General features: G+C 44.9%; 1 protein-coding gene across 1 annotated transcript in view; it reads right to left on the bottom strand.

Annotated features, from left to right (window-relative positions):
• LOC128687315 (endoplasmic reticulum-Golgi intermediate compartment protein 1) overlaps positions 1-25,022 on the bottom strand; it is a 109,867-nt gene extending 84,845 nt beyond the window's left edge. Inside the window, exons 1-3 of the mRNA XM_053774708.2 lie at positions 24,875-25,022; positions 13,511-13,645; positions 13,063-13,154 (exon numbers count right to left, since the gene is read on the bottom strand). Coding sequence (XP_053630683.1) covers positions 13,063-13,154; positions 13,511-13,645; positions 24,875-24,903 — 256 coding nt within the window. The 5' untranslated portion in view covers positions 24,904-25,022. The remainder of the gene's footprint in view (positions 1-13,062; positions 13,155-13,510; positions 13,646-24,874) is intronic.
• Positions 25,023-25,248: the final 226 nt, after the last annotated feature.

The following is a 25,248-nucleotide window of genomic DNA, read 5'->3' as shown; positions in this document are numbered from 1 at the left end:
TTGCATCGAGAGCCTGTTTTTCCACAGACAGCAATGATACAATCAGAGGAGTGTTCCTCAACAATAATATTACATGAATAAGACCAGTGTTCAACACCTGGGTACCTATATCCTTGTTGGGTAAAAGGACACATGCAACTGTGATATTTTATTGTGGCAACGTTTCACTCTCCAGGAGCTTTGTCAAGCTGTTACAAACAATACAAGAACACACAGGGTATATATAGGTACCACGTGAGGTAAAAGAGTAGGCCTACTGCTGGAGCAAAACACTGCCACAATAAAATGTCACATTAGCTGCACGAGTGTCCTTTTACTAAGGCACTGTTGGTAATTCTAGCTATATAACTAATATTTATTCTTAAGATGTTTCACCAAGCAGTGGCTTCATCACCAAGTAGTGGCTTTATCACCAAGCAGTGGCTTCATCACCAAGCAGTGGCTTCATCACCAAGCAGTGGCTTTATCACCAAGCAGTGGCTTTATCACCAAGTAGTGGCTTTATCACCAAGCAGTGGCTTTATCACCAAGCAGTGGCTTCATCACCAAGTAGTGGCTTTATCACCAAGCAGTGGCTTCATCACCAAGCAGTGGCTTTATCACCAAGCAGTGGCTTTATCACCAAGTAGTGGCTTTATCACCAAGTAGTGGCTTTATCACCAAGCAGTGGCTTTATCACCAAGTAGTGGCTTTATCACCAAGTAGTGGCTTTATCACCAAGCAGTGGCTTTATCACCAAGTAGTGGCTTTATCACCAAGCAGTGGCTTCATCACCAAGCAGTGGCTTTATCACCAAGCAGTGGCTTTATCACCAAGCAGTGGCTTCATCACCAAGCAGTGGCTTTATCACCAAGTAGTGGCTTTATCACCAAGTAGTGGCTTTATCACCAAGCAGTGGCTTTATCACCAAGTAGTGGCTTTATCACCAAGTAGTGGCTTTATCACCAAGCAGTGGCTTTATCACCAAGTAGTGGCTTTATCACCAAGCAGTGGCTTCATCACCAAGCAGTGGCTTTATCACCAAGCAGTGGCTTTATCACCAAGTAGTGGCTTTATCACCAAGTAGTGGCTTTATCACCAAGCAGTGGCTTTATCACCAAGTAGTGGCTTTATCACCAAGTAGTGGCTTTATCACCAAGCAGTGGCTTTATCACCAAGTAGTGGCTTTATCACCAAGCAGTGGCTTCATCACCAAGCAGTGGCTTTATCACCAAGCAGTGGCTTTATCACCAAGCAGTGGCTTCATCACCAAGCAGTGGCTTTATCACCAAGTAGTGGCTTTATCACCAAGTAGTGGCTTTATCACCAAGCAGTGGCTTTATCACCAAGTAGTGGCTTTATCACCAAGTAGTGGCTTCATCACCAAGTAGTGGCTTTATCACCAAGTAGTGGCTTTATCACCAAGTAGTGGCTTTATCACCAAGTAGTGGCTTTATCACCAAGTAGTGGCTTTATCACCAAGCAGTGGCTTCATCACCAAGTAGTGGCTTTATCACCAAGTAGTGGCTTTATCACCAAGTAGTGGCTTTATCACCAAGTAGTGGCTTTATCACCAAGTAGTGGCTTTATCACCAAGCAGTGGCTTTATCACCAAGTAGTGGCTTTATCACCAAGTAGTGGCTTTATCACCAAGTGGCTTTATCACCAAGTAGTGGCTTTATCACCAAGTAGTGGCTTTATCACCAAGTAGTGGCTTTATCACCAAGCAGTGGCTTTATCACCAAGCAGTGGCTTTATCACCAAGTAGTGGCTTTATCACCAAGTAGTGGCTTTATCACCAAGCAGTGGCTTTATCACCAAGTGGCTTTATCATCAAGTAGTGGCTTTATCACCAAGTAGTGGCTTTATCACCAAGTAGTGGCTTTATCACCAAGCAGTGGCTTTATCACCAAGCAGTGGCTTTATCACCAAGTAGTGGCTTTATCACCAAGTAGTGGCTTTATCACCAAGTAGTGGCTTTATCACCAAGTAGTGGCTTTATCACCAAGTAGTGGCTTCATCATCAAGCAGTGGCTTTATCACCAAGTGGCTTTATCACCAAGTAGTGGCTTTATCACCAAGTGGCTTTATCACCAAGTGGCTTTATCACCAAGCAGTGGCTTTATCACCAAGCAGTGGCTTTATCACCAAGCAGTGGCTTTATCACCAAGCAGTGGCTTTATCACCAAGTAGTGGCTTTATCACCAAGTAGTGGCTTTATCACCAAGCAGTGGCTTTATCACCAAGCAGTGGCTTTATCACCAAGCAGTGGCTTTATCACCAAGCAGTGGCTTTATCACCAAGCAGTGGCTTTATCACCAAGTAGTGGCTTTATCACCAAGTAGTGGCTTTATCACCAAGTGGCTTTATCACCAAGTGGCATTATCACCAAGCAGTGGCTTTATCACCAAGCAGTGGCTTTATCACCAAGTAGTGGCTTTATCACCAAGTAGTGGCTTTATCACCAAGCAGTGGCTTTATCACCAAGCAGTGGCTTTATCACCAAGTAGTGGCTTTATCACCAAGTAGTGGCTTTATCACCAAGCAGTGGCTTTATCACCAAGCAGTGGCTTTATCACCAAGCAGTGGCTTTATCACCAAGCAGTGGCTTTATCACCAAGCAGTGGCTTTATCACCAAGCAGTGGCTTTATCACCAAGCAGTGGCTTTATCATCAATTCAAAACTGTTTTCTGTTTCAATACCTTCAAATAACCTCAGTACTGAACTGATAAAGCCACTGCTTGGCAAAATATCTTAAGGATAAAGACAGAGGAGTGTTGCACACGTAATTTATTCATCAACTGTCTGAACTGTGTACCATTAATGCAACAATATTCGGTATTACTTTTTATTACTTGTGAAACAAACAACTAGAAGAGTGGTACTTCCCTTCCGTACATCCCTCTCACTTTTCTATTGTATCTGACAGTACAGGTACCCCAAGTGTAGTGTGGGAGGGTAACAGGTGGCTGGGTGTGTAGTGTTGGAGGGTAACAGGTGGCTGGGTGTGTAGTGTGGGAGGGTAACAGGTGGCTGGGTGTGTAGCATGGCAGGGTAACAGGTGGCTGGGTGTGTAGTGTGGCAGGGTAACAGGTGGCTGGGTGTGTAGTGTGGGAGGGTAACAGGTGGCTGGGTGTGTAGTGTGGGAGGGTAACAGGTGGCTGGGTGTGTAGTGTGGCAGGGTAACAGGTGGCTGGGAGTGTAGAGTGGGAGGGTAACAGGTGGCTGGGTGTGTAGTGTGGGAGGGTAACAGGTGGCTGAGTGTGTAGTGTGGCAGGGTAACAGGTGGCTGGGAGTGTAGAGTGGGAGGGTAACAGGTGGCTGGGTGTGTAGTGTGGGAGAGTAACAGGTGGCTGGGTGTGTAGCACAGGAGGGTAACAGGTGGCTGGGTGTGTAGTGTGGGAGGGTAACAGGTGGCTGGGTGTGTAGTGTGGCAGAGTAACAGGTGGCTGGGTGTGTAGTGTGGGAGGGTAACAGGTGGCTGGGTGTGTAGTGTGGGAGGGTAACAGGTGGCTGGGTGTGTAGTGTGGGAGGGTAACAGGTGGCTGGGTGTGTAGTGTGGCAGAGTAACAGGTGGCTGGGTGTGTAGTGTGGGAGGGTAACAGGTGGCTGGGTGTGTAGTGTGGGAGGGTAACAGGTGGCTGGGTGTGTAGTGTGGCAGAGTAACAGGTGGCTGGGTGTGTAGTGTGGCAGAGTAACAGGTGGCTGGGTGTAGTGTGGGAGGTTAACAGGTGGCTGGGTGTGTAGTGTGGGAGGGTAACAGGTGGCTGGGTGTGTAGTGTGGGAGGGTAACAGGTGGCTGGGTGTGTAGTGTGGGAGGGTAACAGGTGGCTGGGTGTGTAGTGTGGGAGGGTAACAGGTGGCTGGGTGTGTAGTGTGGGAGGGTAACAGGTGGCTGGGTGTGTAGTGTGGCAGGGTAACAGGTGGCTGGGTGTGTAGTGTGGCAGAGTAACAGGTGGCTGGGTGTGTAGTGTGGGAGGGTAACAGGTGGCTGGGTGTGTAGTGTGGGAGGGTAACAGGTGGCTGGGTGTGTAGTGTGGGAGGGTAACAGGTGGCTGGGAGTGTAGTGTGGGAGGGTAACAGGTGGCTGGGTGTGTAGTGTGGCAGAGTAACAGGTGGCTGGGTGTGTAGTGTGGCAGAGTAACAGGTGGCTGGGTGTGTAGTGTGGCAGGGTAATAGGTGGCTGGGAGTGTAGTGTGGGAGGGTAGCTGGTGGTTGGGTATGTAGAGTGGGAGGATAACAGGTGACTATGTAATGTGGGAGGATAACTGGTGGCTGGGTATGTAGTGTGGGAGGATAACTGGTGGTTGGGTGTGTAGTGGGAAGATAACTGGTGGCTGAGTGTGTAGTGTGGGAAGATAACTGGTGGTTGGTTGTGTAGAGTGGGAGGGTAACAGGTGGCTGGGTGTGTAGTGTGGGAGGGCAACAGGTTACTGGGTGTGTAGTGTGGGAGGACAACAGGTTACTGGGTATGTAGTTACTGGGTATGTAATGTGGGAGGATAGCTGGTGGCTGGGTATGTAGTGTGGGAGGATAACAGGTGACTATGTAATGTGGGAGGATAACTGGTGGCTGGGTATGTAGTGTGGGAGGATAACTGGTGGCTGGGTATGTAGTATGGGAGGATAACAGGTGGGTGGGCAGGTGTGTAGTGTGGGATGATAACTGGTGGTTGGGTGTGTAGTGTGGGAAAATAACTGGTGGCTGGTGTGTAGTGTGGGAAGATAACTGGTGGCTGAGTATGTAGTGTGGGAGGATAACTGGTGGCTGGGTGTGTAGTGTGGGAGGATAACTGGTGGTTGGGCATGTAGTGTGGGAGGATAACTGGTGGCTGGGCATGTAGTGTGGGAGGATAACTGGTGGCTGGGTGTGTAGTGTGGGAGGATAACTGGTGGTTGGGTGTGTAGTGGGAAGATAACTGGTGGCTGAGTGTGTAGTGTGGGAAGATAACTGGTGGTTGGGTGCATAGTGTGGGAAGATAACTGGTGGTTGGGTGTGTAGTGTGGGAAGATAACTTGCCTTCTTGCAGTCCAAGAAAATGCAATCCACCCACCCCTCTCTTTGTCTCACTGCTGTCACCATGTCATAGAACTCCAGTATATTTGTGACACAGGATTTCCCGTCCCTGAAACCATGTTGGCTGCTGTTGATGAGATCATTCCTTTCTAGGTGTTCCACCACTCTTCTCCTGATAATCTTCTCCATGATTTTACATACTATACATGTCAGTGACACTGGTCTATAGTTTAGTGCTTCTTGTCCGTCTCCTTTTTTAAAAATTGGGACTACATTTGCTGTCTTCCATGCCTCAGGCAACCTCCCTGTTTCGATAGATGTATTGAATATTGTTGTTAGGGGTACACACAGTGCCTCTTCTCCCTCTTTCAGGACCCATGGGGAGATGTTATCTGGTCCCATTGCCTTTGAGGTATCTAGCTCACTCAGAAGCCTCTTCACTTCTTCCTCAGTTGTGTGTACTGTGTCCAGCACTTGGTGGTGTGCCCACCTCTCTGTCTTTCTGGAGCCCTTTCTGTCTCCTCTGTGAACACTTCTTTGAATCTCTTGTTGAGTTCCTCACATACTTCATGGTCATTTCTTGTCTCTCCTCCTTCCTTCCTTAGCCTGATTACCTGGTCCTTGACTGTTGTTTTCCTCCTGATGTGGCTGTATAACAGTTTCGGGTCAGATTTAGCTTTCGCTGCTGTGTCGTTTTCATATTGTCTTTGGGCCTCCCTTCTTATCTGTGCACATTCGTTTCTGGCTCTACGACTGCTCTCCTTATTCTCCTGGGTCCTTTGCCTTCTATATTTCTTCCATTCCCTAGCATACACTTGGTTTTTGCCTCCCTGCACCTTTGGGTGAACCATGGGCTCATCCTGCCTTTTTCATTATTCCTGTTACCCTTGAGCACAAACCTCTCCTCAGCCTCCTTGCACATTGTTGCTACATATTCCATCATCTCATTAACTGGCTTCCCTGCCAGTTCTCTGTCCCACTGAACCCCATTCAGGAAGTTCCTCATTCCCGTGTAGTCCCCTTTCTTGTAGTTTGGCTTCATTCGTCCTGGCCTTCCTGCTTCCCCCTCCACTTGTAGCTCTACTATGTATTCGAAGCTTAAAACCACATGATCGCTGGCCCCAAGGGGTCTTTAATATGTGGTGTCCTCAATATCTGCACTACTCAAGGTGAATACTAAGCCCAGTCTTGCTGGTTCATCCTCTCCTCTCTCTCTTGTAGTGTCCCTTACGTGTTGGTACATGAAGTTTTCCAGTACCACCTCCATCATCTTAGCCCTCCATGTATCTTGGCCCCCATGTGGCTCCAAGTTGTCCCAATCGATCTCCTTGTGGTTAAAGTCACCCATGATCAGGAGCTTTGCCCTGCACGCATGAGCTCTTCTGGGCACTGCAGCCAGTGTGTCAACCATCGCTCTATTGCTCTCGTCATACTCTTGCCTTGGCCTCCTGCTGTTCTGTGGTGGGTTATACATCACTGCAATTACCACCTTGGGACCTCCAGAGTGAAGCATTCCCGCTATGCAATCACTTTCTTCTCCGCTGTCTCCTCTCTCCAGCTCATCAAAATGCCATCGGTTTTTGATCAGCAGTGCCACTCCTCCACCCTCCCTGTTCCCTCTGTCTTTCCTTAGGATCTGGTATCCCGTTGGAAAGATGGCATCATACTTGTAAGCTTGGTTTCTGTGAGAGCTATGATGTCCGGTGATGCCTCTTTGACTCTTTCATGCCACTCCTCCCACTTATTTGTTATTCCATCAGTGTTTGTGTACCATACCTTCAGTTTCCTTTCCAACACTGTGATTTGTGGGGCCTGTGAGGGTGGGAGACCTGGTAGCATGCTGTGGGATTCTATAGCTGGGTGTTGGGTGGAAACTGTGGGTATGGATTATAGTTTGTGGGGTTCTGAGGATAGTTGTGTGTGTGCTTGCCCTTACTGCTCTGTTCTGCTCTGACTGACCTCTGCTGGTTCCATCCTTGTCTCCTTTCCTAGCTCCTTTCGCTTTTTTGTCCTCTCCCTCAGCTGCTGTCGTTCTGTTTGTGTTCTGTCTCTGTCTAGGAACACCCTCTTGTACTCTTCCGAGTATTTCAACCGTGGTTTCTCTTGGAGGATCCTGTTCCGCACTGTTTCTGTCCTGAGAATCAGCTTGATTGGTCAGTTTCTCCCCTTCAAGTGCCCCCCTATTCTCTGAAAATTTACAATCTCGTCCATGTTTTCTTCACCTATTTCCGTGATGATTTTCTCAATCTCCTTTCTTTCTTCCTGCCGTCTTTCAGTGTGCGTCCTTTCCTCTCTCTCCTGCATCCCATGGATGAACACTGATTTTGCCCTTTCCTCCTCCCATTGCCTCTCCCTCTGTGACTCTGGATCCTGTCTGTATGTGGTCATTTTCTCCCTTGATTTTTCCAGTGGCTCTTGGTAGCATGGTTGTGCCTCTGCATTCGACCTATCACCCTCTCCATTTGCACCTAGCTGCTCTTCCCTTTCCCTCCTTGGCAGGCCAATATGACCTTAGCATAATTCATATCTCCTTCTTTCCTCTTCGGCCTCTCAGCTTCATATGCTGTCTTCTCTGGTCACTGCCCCTGTAACTTGCTTCAGCCTGTTTACCTCAACTTCTAGGACCCCTATCCTGGCTACTGCAGTTTCGACTTGTGCCTCCCAATTCTTCGTCTCCTTCTCCAACCTCTTTTCCAATTTCACAGAGAGCTCTTTCTCCATTTTTTAAGAAAGCTCTCCTAATTTTCTCTCCCACTCTTGTTCCATCCTTTTCCACTGCTCCTCCATCCACTCCTCCCTACCAGAACCATTCTCATCTGATCCCTGAGAGTCCCCACCATTTTTTTTTTGTGAGAGAAAGAGAGAATGAGAGAAGGGAAAGGTAGAAGGAGAGAGGGGGAAAGTGAGAAGGGGGAAGACAGAGAGAGAGAGAGAGAGAGAGAGAGAGAGAGAGAGAGAGAGAGAGAGAGAGAGAGAGAGAGAGAGAAGGAGGAGGAGAGAGGGGGGGAGGGGGAGAGGGGAGGAGAGAGAGAGAGAGAGAGAGGGAGGGGAGAGAGGAGAGAGGGGGAGAGAGAGAGAGGAGGAGGAGAGAGGGGAGAGGTAGAGGGGAGGGGGAGGGGGAGAGAGAGAGGGAGGGGGAGAGAGGGAGGGAGGGAGGGGAGGGAGGGGAGAGGGGAGGGAGGGGAGAGGGGAGGAGGAGGGGAGAGAGGGGAGGGGAGAGGGAGGAGGAGAGAGAGGAGGGGAGAGAGGGGAGGAGGAGAGAGGGGAGGAGGAGGGGAGGGGAGGGGAGAGGGGAGGAGAGGAGAGGGGAGGGGAGAGAGGGGAGGAGAGAGGGGAGGGGAGAGAGGGGAGGAGAGAGGAGGAGAGAGAGGGAGGAGAGAGGAGAGAGAGGAGGAGAGAGGAGAGAGGAGAGAGAGAGGGAGAGGAGAGGAGGGAGAGGAGAGAGGGAGAGGAGGGAGAGAGAGGAGGAGAGAGAGGGAGGAGAGAGGAGGGAGAGAGGAGGGAGAGAGGAGGGAGAGGAGAGGAGGAGGAGAGGAGGAGGAGAGAGAGGAGGGGAGGGGAGAGAGAGAGAGAGAAAGGAGGGGGAGGGGGGAGAGAGGGGGAGGGGGAGAGAGAGGGGGGGGAGAGAGTGAGAGAGGGGGGAGAAAGAGAGAGAGGGGGGGGAGAGAGAGGGGGAGAGAGAGGGGGAGAGAGAGGGGGAGGGGAGAGAGGGGGAGGGGAGAGAGGGGAGGGGAGAGTGAGGGGGGAGGGGAGAGAGAGGGGGAGAGGGGAGAGGGGGGAGAGGGGAGAGGGGAGAGAGAGGGGAGAGAGAGAGGGGAGAGAGAGGGGGAGAGAGGGGAGGGGGAGGGGAGAGGGGAGAGGGGGGAGAGAGAGGGGGGAGAGAGAGGGGGAGAGAGAGGGGGAGAGAGAGGGGAGAGAGGAGGGGGAGAGAGAGGGGGGAGAGGGGGAGAGAGGGGAGGGGGGGAGAGGGGGGAGGGGGAGGGGGAGGGGGGGAGGGGAGAGAGGGGGAGAGAGGGGGGAGGGGGAGAGAGAGGGGAGAGGGGGAGAGGGGGGAGAGGGGGAGAGAGGGGGGAGAGAGGGGAGAGGGGAGGGGAGGGGAGAGGGGGAGAGAGGGGAGGGGGAGGGGAGGGGGAGAGGGGGGGAGAGGGGAGAGGGGAGAGAGAGAGAGGGGGAGAGGGGGAGAGGGGGAGAGGGGAGAGGGGGAGAGAGAGAGAGGGGGAGAGAGGGGAGGGGGAGAGGGGAGAGAGGGGGAGGGGGGGAGAGAGAGAGAGAGAGAGAGAGGAGAGAGAGGGGAGGGGAGGGGGAGAGAGGGGGAGAGAGAGGGGGAGAGAGAGAGGGGAGAGGGGAGAGGGGGAGAGGGGAGAGGGGAGAGAGGAGAGGAGAGAGGAGGAGAGAGGGGGAGGGGAGAGGGGGAGGGGGGGAGAGGGGGAGGGGGGGGAGAGGGGGGGGAGAGGGGGAGGGGAGGGGAGGGGAGAGGGGGAGAGAGAGGGGAGGGGGGGAGAGGGGAGGGGGAGGGGAGGGGGAGAGAGGGGGAGGGGAGAGGGGGAGAGAGAGAGGGGGAGAGAGAGGGGGAGAGGGGGGAGAGGGGGAGAGGGGGGAGGGGGGGAGAGGGGAGGGGAGGGGAGGGGTTAGGGGAGGGGAAGGAAGAGGGGAGGAAGGAGAGGGGAGAGGGGATAGAGAGGGGGAGAGGGGGGAGAGAGAGGGGGAGGGGGAGAGAGGGGAGAGAGAGGAAGAGAGAGGGGAGGGGAGGGGAGGGGAGAGAGGGGGAGAGAGGGGGGAGGGGGGGAGGGGGAGGGGGAGGGGGGGGAGAGGGGGGAGAGGGGGAGGGGGAGGGGAGGGGAGGGGGGAGGGGGGGAGGGGGAGGGGGGGAGGGGGAGGGGGGAGGGGAGGGGAGGGGGGAGAGGGGGGAGGGGGAGAGGGGGGGAAGAGAGAGGGGAGAGGGGGGAGAGGGGGAGAGGGGGAGATCGGAGAGAGGGGGAGAGAGGGGGTAGAGGGGGGAGAGAGGGGGGGAGATGGAAGAGAGGGGAGAGAGGGGGGAGATGGAAGAGAGGGGAGAGAGGGGGAGAGAGGGGGAGGGGAAGAGAGGGGGAGAGAGAGGGGGGAGAGAGGGGGGAGATGGAAGAGAGGGGAGAGGGGATATAATGAGAGGGGAGAGGCAATGAGAGGGGAGAGATGGAAAAAGGGAGAGTGGAGAGATAATGAGAGGGGAGATGTTAAGGGGGGAGAGATGTTAGAGGGGGTAAGTGTTAGAGGGAAGAGATGTTAGAGGGGAGAGATGGGAGAGGGGAGAGAGATAGGCAGAGAGAGGTAGAGATAGGTAGAGAGAGAGACAGGCAAAGAGAGAGATATGTAGAGAGGTAGTGAGAGATAGGTAGATAGAGGTAGGTAGAGAGATAGGTAGAGGTAAAGAGGGAGATAGGTATTGAGAGAGGGAGAGAGAGAAGGAGGGAGGGAGGGTTAGAGGGTCAGTTCACAGGAAGGTGTGAAATCCTGTGTATGTGTGTGTGTGTGTGTGTGTGTGTGTGTGTGTGTGAGTGTGTGTGTGTGTGTGTGTGTGTGTGTGTGTGTGTGTACTCACCTAATTGTACTCACCTAATTGTGGTTGCAGGGGTCGAGACTCAGCTCCTGGCCCCGCCTCTTCACTGATCGCTACTAGGTCCTCTCTGTGTGTGTGTGTGTGTGTGTGTGTGTGTGTGTGTGTGTGTGTGTGTGTGTGTGTGTGTGTGTGTGTGTGTGTGTGTGTGTGTGTGCGCGCGCGTGCACGCACACATGCCTGCCCCCACTTCTAAGTATTCATACTGCTAATAAATACCAGTAGTAATACCAGTAATTCTAAAGCTTACCAACAGTACTTCTAACATTTATCAATTCTACTTATAAAATACAGAAAGTAGCTAGGTTGTAAAATTTAGCTTGTCTCAGCTTCTTAAGTGTCTGACGTTACCCCTCGCTACCGCTTTACTACTTGCACTCTCGTCTATGCTATTTCTACTCTAACTCTGGTAATAGCTTGCAGGAGTGAGTGACCAGTATCTAACAGCGATGCAAGACCAGAATCCAGAACCCGACAACATGCAACCACAATAGGCAAGCAATACTTGTGCTGGCAGCGGTGCGGTGACAAGTTGCCAGATGCTGATGACGTAGTCGTTGTACATACGCCTTCTATCACTATTTTGAAAATCCTTCCCCCGTGATGTTTATATCCATACATGCTCATGCATCCCACGTTCCTCAAGTGATTTCACTTTTCACTTATGACAGAATACACTTCACATTCGGTGTTACACTTTATATGTATAATGGTATACAACTGTTGTGACATCACTGCTTCAGCAGGCCTACTCCCATCTTCCCTTGTTGTGTATTTTATTTTTCCTTTCTCCTTTTGCTTATTAACTTTTTCACTCTCACTGTATGGTGCCTCACATTTCACTTGTTAACCAATCTCTCATAATTCTTGAACACCCACTTCCACACTCACTTTGATCTTTGTATATTTGAATCTGTATGGCAACAGTGTCTACTAGCCCCTAACGATTTCGCACTTTGAAATATTATTGATTTCAGGCTTCCTCTCGACTTTTTTTAACTACTAACTTTAGTTATCACTCGTAGGATTGTTCACTGACGTTGTCCCTACCACTGATTACTGCTAGCAGTTACTGCACGCCTTAAAAACACTAAAGTCTCGGAGCCTTGTGCACCCACGTCTGCGTGACTCTGTGTGTGCGTGTGCGTGTGTGTGTGTGTGTGTGTGTGTGTGTGTGTGTGTGTGTGTGTGTGTGTGTGTGTGTGTGTGTGTGTGTGTGTGTGTGTGTGTGTGTGTGTGCGCGCGCGCGTGCGTGCCAGAGTCCATGCATGTGGGGAAGGTCTAGCCTTTAGACTACATTTTTAACCTTTTGTAAATATGGTACACTTGGGAATCTTTAGAGATTTTATGTGAAACCAAAGTAAAGTAAGAAATAGAAAAATTACTCACTATAAGAATCCAGCCTCAAGACCTGGCCAGTCTTGATGACAGTTCAGCATCTTTGAATGTATACCTTACCTACTAGGTCATTAAGTGTCTAGAAGCAGCTCTCTCTCTCACTGTAACATCTATCATAAGTGTAATAAACAATGATAATTGGAGCAAACCCACTCATGTAGAAACAATAAAACAGACAGTATTCTGAAGAGGGCCTCACAGTAAGGCCATAATACTGCATACACTATTCACACTGAATTCTGTCGCAAGGTAGGCTCATTTGTTCCAGAGCCTGTTATGTACATATGCCCTAAATGCCTTCTGTTCGTGCATGTGTATAATAATTGTATAGCTTAAACTGAAGAGGGGGAAAAATAGTTAACTGATTAAACTTGCCTAATCAAGAAATCTACATTTTTTTAAAGCCATGATACTCTACACAAATAACCCACACATAGGAGAATGACACTCATGACAATGTTGCACTCCGACTTTAACCACACTTTTCACTCTATATGGGGGTTATTTGTATATTGTTTTGGTCACAATATTGTACCTATTTATTCTTTATGATTAGCTTAAAATGGAGGTTCCACACAACCAAAAGTGAATAGAAATTTAGAATTAAAAATTAATTATGTAGTTTTGCAGTCACTTGTAACTGCCATACTCTAATAAAATGCAGAGTAATGGAAAAATGAAAAAGTATTCAAAATACTAAGCTATACTGCATACATGAGGAACAATACAGTATACTGTACTGTGTACCTGATCAGCACTGTATACTGTATTGTGCTGTATGAACAGTATAGTATACTGTACAGCATACATGAACAGTACAGTATACTGTACAGCATACATGAACAGTACAGTATACTGTACAGCATACATGAACAGTGCAGTATACTGTACAGCATACATGAACAGTGCAGTATACTGTACAGCATACATGAACAGTGCAGTATATTGTGCTGTACTACATACATGAAGAACCTTTAAATTCAGATTCTGTGAAAGAAAACTGGGCACAACTGAGCTTGTCTAAAAAAGAATTTGTATCCCAATAAACATTCAAGCCACAATATATGTAACTTACGATCACATTTAAGACGTGGTAGTGAGATCTTGATGTAAACAGGTATTCTGTCGGTCGATTCACCAGGGTTATCTACATAGAATTCTGACACACTGAAAATTAACAAATGTTGATTAGAATAAGGTCTCATAATTAAGAGAGATTCTTACAGACTAGGGTTCCAGAGCCAATCCTTCAGCAGTTTAATGTTACAAAACAAACACCAAGGCAAAAAAGGCTAAACACTTTAAGAGAACATTTCACTTGTAGCCAAGGAAAACTTGCCTTAATAAAAGCATTCATTCTACCTGGGTGTGTGTTTTGCAACTTGTTGGTATTTCATGTTGCTTACACCTAGTGCCAAGCTTGCAAGGAAGTGGAGTTTAACATTTTATCTCAAAACAAAACCAGAATGTGTGTTTTCTTTATAACTTTTATATTACAAGAATTTAAGAGATACTGTACTCACATTTCTCCTGAGAGAAAGTGCAGGAGTTCGGAAGTAAAGAGGATCAACATAAACGTGATGCATGTTACACTAATCACAGCCCCAGTTAATGTTGGCTGTGTTAAGTCTTTTGGTACTTTGCGATATATATCAAGTCTGGAAAATATTGAAACAATATGCACATTAATAATACTAATAAACTGACTATGACATCACAATGTACTTAGATTATTGTTGTAATAATACTGTACCTATATGAAACAGCAAATATTATATATGTATTTATAATCCCTTAATTGTGTCTGACATACAAGTATGCGCAATTTTTCATGCCTTGAAATATGCTACCTGCCAATACTTTTGACCTTATCATGACTCTCCCCAACCTCTTCATGCCTTTAAAAAAAAAAAAAACTAAGACCAGATGGGCCCATTTAGTGCATCATGAGTAACACTGCCTAACTAGCATAAGTACACAATGAACCATGACCTGTTGTTCCACCACAGGCATCCCTACCAACAAAATGGGTGTGCAGCTAACAAAGATGTTTTATCCCTTCCAAATTTATTACAATTTCATGATACCAACAGTGAAATTTAGCTAAAAAGCAAACTATGTAGACAGAACCTAGGATAACTCAACATAGTTAAACAATGTCACTTATTTCCATGATTTAACGAGTCTTACACCTTCAAACAATTGTAATATTGTAAGATTTCCTTCTAACTAGGCTATCAGGAAGGTGAATCTTATAGAGGCCAGTTAATGACAGCTATAAAATACCAGAGGAAGATTATTACTGACCAGGCCTGCTACACAATGGGCAAACAAATCATCCATGACACCAAGTCAATTTTTAATGTTTGAGATGACTGCCAAATTTGTGATGTACTGTAAACAGTGCCTTCTTGATGCATCCTCAATAAAGTATTTTTTTATAAATATTTGGCCAAACTCATTTTTCTGACTCTGGTTACTTTGTCATATGTTTTATACAATTGTTCACTGACACTGACACATTGACCACTGAGACATTCCTAGGAGTGGCCCAGTGAGGTTGCTGTAACTGCATGTGGTTGTAGGGGTTGATTCACAGATTCTAGCCCCACCTCCTCACTGGCTACCGAGTCCTCTCTCTCCCAGCTTCAAGAGCCTTGTTGTAACTCTTCTTAAAGCTATGTATGGATCCTGCCTTTACTTCATTCTCCAGATTGTTCCACTTCCTGACGATTCTAAGGTTGAAGAAATACTTCCAAACACCCCTATGACATATAAGTTTTCAACTGCTAGTTGTGCCCCCTTATTCCCATTTCCCATCTCAAACATTCTTTCACTCTTCACCCTGTCAATTCCTCTCAGTATTTTATGTCATTATCATATCCTGTTCTCCAGTGTCATCAAGTTGAATTCCCCTAACTTCTCCTCATAGGACATACCCCCTTAGCTCTAGGACTAAGTCTTGTTGCAAACCTCTGCACTTTCTCAAATTCCTTGATGTGCTTGACCAGGTGTGGGCTCTGTACAAGTGCTGCATACTCCAAAATGAGCCTGACATACACGTACAGTATTGCGAATGTACTGATGTTAAAACACCATTCTTAGATTTGCCAGACGTGCATTTGCTGCAGTAATTACTTGGTTGACATGTGCCTCGGGATACACTCAGCATAATGCCCCAAGGTTCTTCTCCTTGAGTGAGGTTTGTAGCCTTTGCCCCCCCTGAGCCTGTACTCTGTCTGTAGTCTTCTTTGTCCGTCCCTAAGTTTCATATCTTTGCACTTGGTGAGGTCGTCATGTATGAGCCTATTCTTTTCTAGGTACTCCACCATTCTTCAGCTGATACTCTTCCCATAACTTTGCATACTATACATATCAGTGGCACTGATCTGTAGTTTAATGCTGCTTGTCTGATTCATTTCTTAAAAACTGGGATTACATATACCATCTTCCACACCTTTTGCAGTTGCCCAGTTTTGATGGACTTATTGAAGATTGTGGATAGCAGCACATTGTGCCTGTGCTCTCTCACTCAGGACCCACAGAGATATTATTTAGCCCCGCCACCTTTGAGGTATATAGCTCACCACCTCCCCAGTTGTATAGTGTGTCCAGCACTTGCTGGTGCACTTTTCTGCCTCAGTTTGCTGGAAGCCTTTCTGTCTCTTCTGAGAATACCTCCCTAAATCTTGTGGTGAGCTTTTCACAGACTTCCTGGTCATTCCTTGCAAGTTCTCCACCTTCCTTCTTCAACCTGATTACCTGATCTCTGACTGTTAGTTTTCTACCTGATGTGGCTACATATGTAATAACTTTGAGTCCGATTTGGTTTTCAATGCTATGCGAGTCTCAAACTGCTGTTAGGACTTTTTCCTTATCTAAGCATTCTTGCATGTGCATGTAAGAGTATGCGTGTGCATGCAAGAGTGCAAGTGTGCAGTGTTTATTTTGGATTCTGCTATTAACCCTTTCAGGGCAGAGAGGCCCTCTCCTAAACTTGTTCTCAAGGTAGAAATTTTTTTGGAAAAAAAAAAAAAAAAAAAAAAAAAAATTTTATTATGAAGAGATAATCTTCTCCCAATCATAATGACACGAAAAGTATGAAATTTGATGGAAAAATTACGGAATTATGCTCTCGCGAAGTTAGTGGTCTCGACTATGTTTACGCATCGGCGATTTCGCCCACTTTGAGCCCTATTTTCAGCCAATTCCAATGTACTAGTCGACAAAAATCATAACTATTTTGCTCGAACTCCATTTTTTGTATCAAACGAGTACAAGAAACAACCCATTTACCGATTTCAACTATCCAATAAAGTGGTCAGAAATTAGCAATTTTGCCAATTTCACACAAATTTCAGAAGATGCCAATTTTCAAATAGGGTCCAGAATAAACAAGACAGACATTCCTGACACTAAAATAACATTTCCTCTGTTCATTAGTCACATCCCCAGGCCCCTCTTACATTTCTTTTGCTTTCCACTTTGAATTTTTATTCTCCCAAAAAATAGAAGATTTACTGTTATGCAGACTACTGTATTAGTGTAGAAATGATATAAACAATGTCAGCGCACTTATGAAAGAATATTAGACTCACCAGTTGATGTGTATTGGACACGTGGCATGATTTGTTGACTTTTGACTTTGGCAAAAATCGAACATTTTTGCTACTTTGAACTCAATTTTAAGGTACTTTTTATTGCAAAACCAATCAAAATCATGTCAATTTCTGTAATGTGTCTTCCATTCTATAAAATGAGACTAGAATACAACCATAAATACCATATGAAAATACAGTGCAAAGTCACTGTTGTAAATCAGAAACACGGTCAAAGTTTTTTTTTTTCTCATTATGCACTGTGTGCTGCAGGATTTTTTTTATACTGTGCACACTGACCACACAGAACCCATTCTTTCATATGTAGGCCTACCAGCTTTCTCTCGCTAGATTTGAAGGCGCTAGAATTTACACGTACTAGTACGTCTATAACCCTGGTTAGTAAGCCGTACTAGTATGTCGGAAACCCTGAAAGGGTTTTAAATCTGAATTTGAATTTTGTGTAGAAATGACCAAATTACTGACCTCTGAACTTTATAAGGAAGTTCTGATAGCTGAATTGGCAGTTCTTGTGCTCAACATATAGAATAGAAGGCATTCTATTGAAACAGCCATGATTTTGGTTGAAGTGAGCAATGAAACTGGTTTAAAATAGGACTTAAACAAGGAAAAATCCTTGATGTGTAACTTTGTGCCTATACAATTCTGCACGTTTTCCATCAAATTTTGTATTTTTGGTGTCATTACCTTCAAAGATTTTTTTTTTTTAATCCCAACATTGTTGACACTTGATTTTGGGGATCCCGGCAGTGAAAGGGTTAAGTTTGACTAAGACCTACATTATTTAGCCTCCAAGTGCCATTATTATTGTCTTGTTCTAGGATTAGAACTTTACATTAGTCCACAGTGAACTATATCTGCCACTTTCCAAACCACATCAACCAATCCAGGTCATCGTGTCGCTTTCTAGTGCCATCAGTAACTGTCCAATTGCTCATTCTCGTGTCACTGATAAACTTATGTCACTATTTATTCCCTCACCTAAGTCATTTATGCAAGTTGTGAACAAGAGGCCCATACTGATACCTGTAGCACACTACTCATAATGGGTCCCCCATTGATTTCATCCTAAACATACTTAGCACTTTTTAACCCTTAGACTGCCCAAATGTAGATCTACGTTCACGTGCGTAGTGCTCCAACCTTTATTTTCCCCATTTGAAAGCATGTAAAAAAAAAAACGTAGACCTATGTTCGGAACCCCCCCGCACGTGAACGTAGATCTATGTTTGGACATTTTAAGGGTTAAATATGTATTATATTAATTTTGAAAACCAACAAACCGATGAATAAGACAAGTGGCTTTATCAATCCAAGAGATAAAAAAAAGTGAAAGATATGAAGGAATTTGAGATAATCTGCATACCTCAGTTTAGAGAAGATTTGTTCAGTAAATCAGCCTTGCTAAAAGTACAGAATATGCACGGGGGCAAGATCTAGCATCAGCAAGGTCAAAAGCTCAGTGCCCCAAGGCACTGTCCTGGCACCTCTGCTGTTTCTCATCCTTATAGCAGACATAGCTAAAAACACCTGGCACACTTTTGTATCTCCATTTTCAGACGACACTAAAATAAGCATGAAAGTCGCTACGGAAGAGGACACAGGAAGACATAAGCAGGGTTTTCCAGTGGGCAGTGGAGAACAACATGATGTTCAGTAGTGATAAGTTCCATCTGCTTAGGTATGGAAAGAATGAAAACCTCAAAAGGAACACTATATACAATACTCAAGAGGGTCACCAAATAGAACATAAGGAATACGTAAAAGACCTGGGAATAATTATGCCAGATGACCTTTCTTTTAACCCTTTCAGGGTTTCGGCCGTACTAGTATGGCTTACGCCCTAGGGTTTTTGACGTACTAGTATGCCTAAATTCTAGCGCCCTCAAATCTAGTGAGAGAAAGCTGGTAGGCCTACATATGAAACAATGGGTCTATGTGCTCAATGTGTGCAGTATAAAAAAAATTCTGCAGCACAGTGCGTAATGAGAAAAAAAAAAACTTTGACCGTGTTTTTGGATTAACCCTTTGACTGTTTTGGTCATATATATACGTCTTACGAGCCAGTGTTTCAGACGTATATATACTCAATAATTCTAGCGGCTTCAAATCAAGCGGAAGAAAGCTGGTAGGCCCACATGTGAGAGAATGGGTCTGTGTGGTCAGTGTGCACCACATAAAAAAATCCTGCAGCACACAGTGGGTAATGAGAAAAAAAAAAACTCATCTTTTTTTGGATTAAAACGCCGAATTTGAGGTGTATTTTCGTATAGTATTTATCGATGTATTTGCGTTTTCATGGTCTTAGGTGATAAAATGGAAAAGATATTACAGAAATAGAGATGATTTTCATTACTTTGACGATGAAAACGACCTTGAAACTGAGCTCAAAGTAGCAGAAATGTTTGATTTTTACCAATGTTCAGGAGTAAACAAATCACACCACACGTCCAATACACGTCAACTGGGGAGTCTAATATTCTTTCACTAGTGCACTGATATTATTTATACCATTTTTACAATAATGCAGTAGTCTGCATAACAGTAAATTTTGTATTTTTTTGTATGAATAAAAAATCAAAATAGAAAGCAATAATAATATAAGAGAGGCCTAGAGATGTGACTAATGAACAGAGAATATGTTATTTTAGTGCCAAGAATGTCTACCTTGTTTATTCTGGACCCTATTTTGAAATTGGCATCTTTTTTAGTTTGCGTGAAATTGGCCAAATTGCTATTTTCTGACCACAATATTGGGTAGTCCAAATTGGTGAATGGGAGGTTTCTTATACTCAGCTGATAGATAAAATGGAGTTCTAAAGAAATAGCTATGAGTTTGGTCAACTCTAACAAAGGAATTGGCTGAAAATAGGGCTCAAAATCGGCGAAATCGCCGATACGCATATGTCGCCGAGACCGCTAACTTCGCGGGAGCGTAATTCCATGAGTTTTCGACCAAATTTCAAACTTTTGGTGTCATTACCATCGGGAAAAGATTCTCTATCATTTCATAAGAAAAAATAATTTTTTTTTTTTCAAAAATTTAGCGACATAGAACGAGTTTCAGAAAGGGGCGTGAAACAGTCAAAGGGTTAAAACAGCAACTTTGCACTGTATTTTCGTATGGTATTTATTGTTGTATTCTAGTTTTCCTGGTCTCATTTTATAGAATGGAAGACATATTACAGAAATTGAGATGATTTTGACTGGTTTTACAATGAAAAGTACCTTGAAATAGAGTTCAAAGTAGCAGAAATGTTCGATTTTTACCAAAGTTCAAAAGTAAACAAATCATGCCAAGCTTCCAATACACGTCAGCTGGTGAGTCTAATATTCTTTCACAAGTGTGCTGATATTATTTATACCATTTCTACAATAATGCAGTAGTCTGCATAACAGTAAATCTTCTATTTTTTGTAAGAATAAAAATTCAAAGTGGAAAGCCAAAGAAATATAAGATTGGCCTTAGGATGTGACTAACGAACAGAGAACTTGTTATTTTAGTGCCAGGAATGTCTTTCTTGTTTATTCTGGACTCTATTTAGAAATTGGCATCTTTTGAAATTTGTGTGAAATTGGCAAAATTGTTAAATTCTGACCACTGTATTGGATAGTTGAAATTGGTAAATGGGTAGTTTCTTGTACTCATTCGATAGAAAAAAATGGAGTTCTAGTGAAATAGTTATGATTTTTGTCGACTAGTACACTGGAATTGGCCGAAAATAGGGTTCAAAGTGGGCAAAATCGCCGATGCATAAACATCGTCGAGACCGCTAACTTGGCGAGAGCATAATTCCGTAAGTTTTCCATCAAATTTCATACTTTTGGTGTCATTATGATCGGGAAAAGATTCTCTATCTTTTCATAAGAAAAAATAATTTTTGTTTTTTTTTGAAATTTGGGGGACCCTGAGAACAAGTCTCAGAGGGCCTGTGGACCCTGAAAGGGTTAAAGACCATAACAAGACAAAGATCACGACAGCCAGGAAGATGACGGGGTGGGTAGTGAGAACTTTCAAAAAAAGGAAAATAATGCCGATGGTAACACTCTTCAAATCACTAGTGATCCCTCACTTAGAATATTGCTCAGTGCTGATGGCCTCATTCAAAGCAGGAGAAATATCGGAGCTGAACAAATACAGTGTGTGTTTACAGCTCACAGTGAGCCAGTAAAGCACTTAAACTACAGGGAATGCCTTCTTGAACATGTACTCATTGGAGCAGAGGAGAGAGAGATGCATGATAATATATGCCTGGAAAGTACCAAATCTGCACAATGCCATAACATACTGGAGTGAGAGATATGGGAGGAAGTGTAAAATAAACCCAGTGAGGAGCAGGGGTGCAGTGGGGACAATAAGGGAACACTTTATCAACATCTGGGGTCCCAGACTATTCGACATCTCACCAGAAAATATTGGGAACACGTCTAGAACAAGTGTAGAAGCCAGATCAACCAGGCTGTGATGGATATGTGGGGCAGCGAGCCTCCAGCAGCAACAGCCTGGTTGATCAGGCAAGCACAAAACAAGCCTGGCCCATGGCCGGGCTCAGAGAGAGGAGAAATTCTCGAAACTCTTCAAAGATAAAAGTATATCAAAGGGGTAGGGGCTTGTATACTGGAGACAGGTGAAGCAAAGCAACTGGTGGTAGCATCACAGGTGAGCAGCGGAAGCAGGTCATGCCACTAGGGAAGTGGTTCCCAAAGGGTGCGGCACACCACACTGGTGAGGTGAGAGAGGATGGCAATTATTATTATAATCAAAAAGAAGCGCTAAGCCACAAGGACTATACAGCGAGAGGATGGCAAGTGTGGTGAGAAGATTCAAGGACAAAGAAATATATAAACATGTATAGAAACCCATAGAAGTTTCCAAATTTCATGCCATCTGTTAAGTGCAGTGTTGAAGATGAGCCTAAAAGAAGTAAATAAAGTGATCTTTCTCTCTTTGCATTAGGGCACAGCTAATATAATCAATTACCTCATTACATTACTTAAATTTCATGAGAGTAACTGAACCTTAGCAGGTTACCATGTATTACAAACTTCAGTTGTATGCTTTAGTTTTATTGTTTGTTAGGTAATATTTTTAATGTATTTCTTATCAGTAAAAAATTCAGTGTGGCACAAGCAAATTTTTATTCCGAAAATGAAGCTCATAGAATAAAGTTTGGGAACCACTGCACTAGGCTAAGCTGGATTTAGTAAGTGCAGTGGATCAGGGCCTGATCAGCCAGGCTGTTACTGCTGGCCACACGTAAACTGACGTACTAACCACAGCCCGGCTGGTTAGGTATTGACTTTAGGTGCCTGTCAAACTCCCTCTTGAAGACAGCCAGGGGTGTACTGGTAATCCCCCTTATGTATGAAGGGAGGCAGTTGAACAATTTTGGGCCCGACACTTACTGCGTTGGCTCTTAGCATACTCATGGCACCCCTGCTTTTCACTGGGGGGGGGGGGAATGATGATGTTGGGATTTATAGGGCCACTGACAGCATATGCTGTATCAAGTCCTGCCTTCCAGCACTCAGAAAAGGAACCTCAACCAAAGTGGATGGAAGTTGACTAATAACTGTGCATATTATATGTCTCTAATGAGCCCAGAACCAGCAAGAATGCACAGGTTCAGGCCAAGATCTGACGGTCTGAAGGGTCAAACCCCTCCCCATTGAGAAGAGGTAGAGTTAAAGACTGTAACTGGAATGTGCACAAGGCCACACAGAGGAGAGTGCATGCAGAGTGGTAATGGGGGCACCACAGTAGGCAGTGCTCCACCGGTTCAGGCTAAAAAGTTAGTATCTGAGCAGACTGTGCTTGACCAAATGATTTTGATACCAGTGGTCGACCTCAGTGTCTGGTTATGAATCTTCCTCTAAAAATAGGGTAATGCACTCTTTCCCTTGAAAAAAATGTTGGCTGCAGGTGTGGGTTTGATACAAGCTGAAGACAGTAACCATGACCTACAGGAAGAAAAGGTTAGAACATCTGAACTGCAACAAGAGAGAAGAGTGTATTGACCCAGCTATAGCATCAGCTGCAAGTCATGTCTCTAAAGATTTTCAGTGTTGCTGCTGCAGCTTGGCCAGGACTCTTCAAAGGATTTCAGTGGCCAATCCCACAACATGTCTGCTGGGGGGATGTTACACCACCTGACAAGTCTTTTGCTTTCATAGGGAGTAATTTCTGTGTGAAGATTTGGGACCAGTCCCTTTACGATTTTACAAGTGTACATTATCATGCATCTTTCTCGCCAGCATTCCAAGGATTACAGGCCAAGGGACTTACACCATTCACAGTAATTTAGGTGCTTTACTGTACATATACGCACAGTGAAGTTCTCTGTATATTCTCCAGGTTTGCAATTTTTGCCTGCCTTAAAAGGGACCATTAGTGTATAGCAATATTCCAACCTACAGAGAACATGCAATTTGAACAGTCATTATCCATCCTATCATTTTCCTAGCAGATGTGGTAGACACAAAGTGATCTTTGAAGGTAAAATTCTCAGACATTATCACTCCCAGGTCCTTCATGTTAGTTTTTTGCTCTATTGTGGGGTTGGAATTTGTTTTATACTCCAATCCAGCTTTTATTTCCTTGAGTTTTCCATAACAGAGTAAGTTTATTTAGATACAGGCACACAAATACAATTTAACAAATTATCATACATTGTAACATGTGTAAATTACCTAGGATAACCCAAAAAAGTCAGACAGCGACTTATTTCCACTGGGGTCTTAAACTGAAATTTGTCTTCAATGAACTTCATATTGTTTTCTGAGGCCCATTTAAAGCCTTGGTTAATATCTGCTTGGAGATTTGCATCATCCTCAATGGCTGATACTATCATACAAATTCTGGTATTGTCAGCAAAGGACACAGTGTTGTGGCTTACATCTCTGTCAGATATGAGGATGAGGAAGAGGATGAGGAAGAGGATGGGGGAAGAGTATTGTACCTTGTGTAACAGAGCTATTCACTGCAGCTGCCAAAGACTTTGTTTATTATTACTTTGTGTTCTATTTCTTAGAAAGTTAGATTATTATTACTACAATCAAAATGAAATGCTAAACCTACAAGAGTTAGGAAGTTATAGATCATCTAACAACTTTTCCTGTTATTCCTTTATCAAGCATTTTGTGTGCTATTACACCATGGTCACATTTGTCAAAGGCTTTCGCAAAGTCTGTGTATACTACATCTGCATTTTGTTTGTCCTCCAGAGCATGGACCTGGTCCAGAGCAGCCAAGACCATGTCATAGTGGTCCATTATTATTATTATTATTGTTATTATTATTATTATTATAATCATGGGGGAGCACTATTATTATTATAATCAAGGGGGAAGCGCAAAACCCGGAGGATTATAGTGCCTGGGGGTGGGATGTGGCAGGCATTCAGGCTTAATTCGGGGAACTGGAGCACAGATCCAATTCCCTAAATCAAGAGCCCCTCACCAACATCAAGGAACCTTCCTTGAGGGGGGGGAGTACTACTAAACCCGTAGGATTATACAGCACCTATGGGGGGGGGAGGATGGCAGGCATTCAAGCTCAATTCAGAGAACTGGAACACAAATTAATTCCCTAGATCAAGAGCCCCTCACCAGCATCAAGGAACCTTCCTTGAGGGGGTCACATTATTATTATTATAATAATCAAGGGGGAAGCGCTAAACCCGGAGGATTATACAGCGCCTGGCGGGGGATGTGGAAGGCATTCAGGCTTAATTCAGGGAACTGGAGCACAGATCCAATTCCCTAAATCAAGAGCCCCTCACCAACATCAAGGAACCTTCCTTGAGGGGTGAGGGGGTCACAGTGGTCCAGTAGTTGAGAGGCAGGAGCAACCTGCTCTAAACCCGTACTGCCCTGGATAAAGCCACTGGTTGGTGTAATGTTCCACAATAAAGATACCCAAGTGTTGTACCTGTCTTATTCATCTTTGAAAAATATATTTTCAATTTTCATTGGTTAAATTTTAATATTTTCCATGAAATGATTGCAATAAACACTTCATTTATTTACTTAGGTTAGCCACAAAATGTATGACAATACATAAAAGTAATTTGTATTCAGATTTTCATCACATTGCATTCATTATAAACATATAAGTGACATTTTATGATGAACCTGCATAACCTTACAATCATAGACACACAATGGTGACAGGAAGCGAGGATTTAGCCTAAATTAATTTTGATAGGCCTCCTCCACCTGAGTTTGGAATATTTTGAATTTCAGTTGTTTTCTTCTACTTGCACTAACCTCCTGACATCAAAATTGAAGAACACCATGATGGGTGGAAGTGTCAGCTGGGTTGTGTTTACGTCTGCCACGACTACACGCTGCCGGGCCCTGGCTGCATGCCAAATATATCAAGATGTCTTCACACAGTAACTAACTATATAAATATCCAAACAATTGTATGTTTAATAGTCTTATTAAGAAAACAAAACAAATACAAGCGCATATACACTAATAGGTCAAGGAAAATTATCAGAATATGCTTTAATTAGATCTATTTGAAAAATATCTTCAGACATCTCCTCCTGCACCGTAATGAGACCACCATTGTCACGGCGCCTTGCCATTGGCTGAGCGGCTTTTGACGTCTGAGCAACGACATGCGCTAATAAAAT

This window comes from Cherax quadricarinatus, chromosome 40, assembly GCF_038502225.1.
Source record: "Cherax quadricarinatus isolate ZL_2023a chromosome 40, ASM3850222v1, whole genome shotgun sequence".
Taxonomy (NCBI): domain Eukaryota; kingdom Metazoa; phylum Arthropoda; class Malacostraca; order Decapoda; family Parastacidae; genus Cherax; species Cherax quadricarinatus.
The sequence above is the reverse complement of the archived record's forward strand: the minus strand, read 5'-3'. Positions and strand labels throughout refer to the sequence as shown.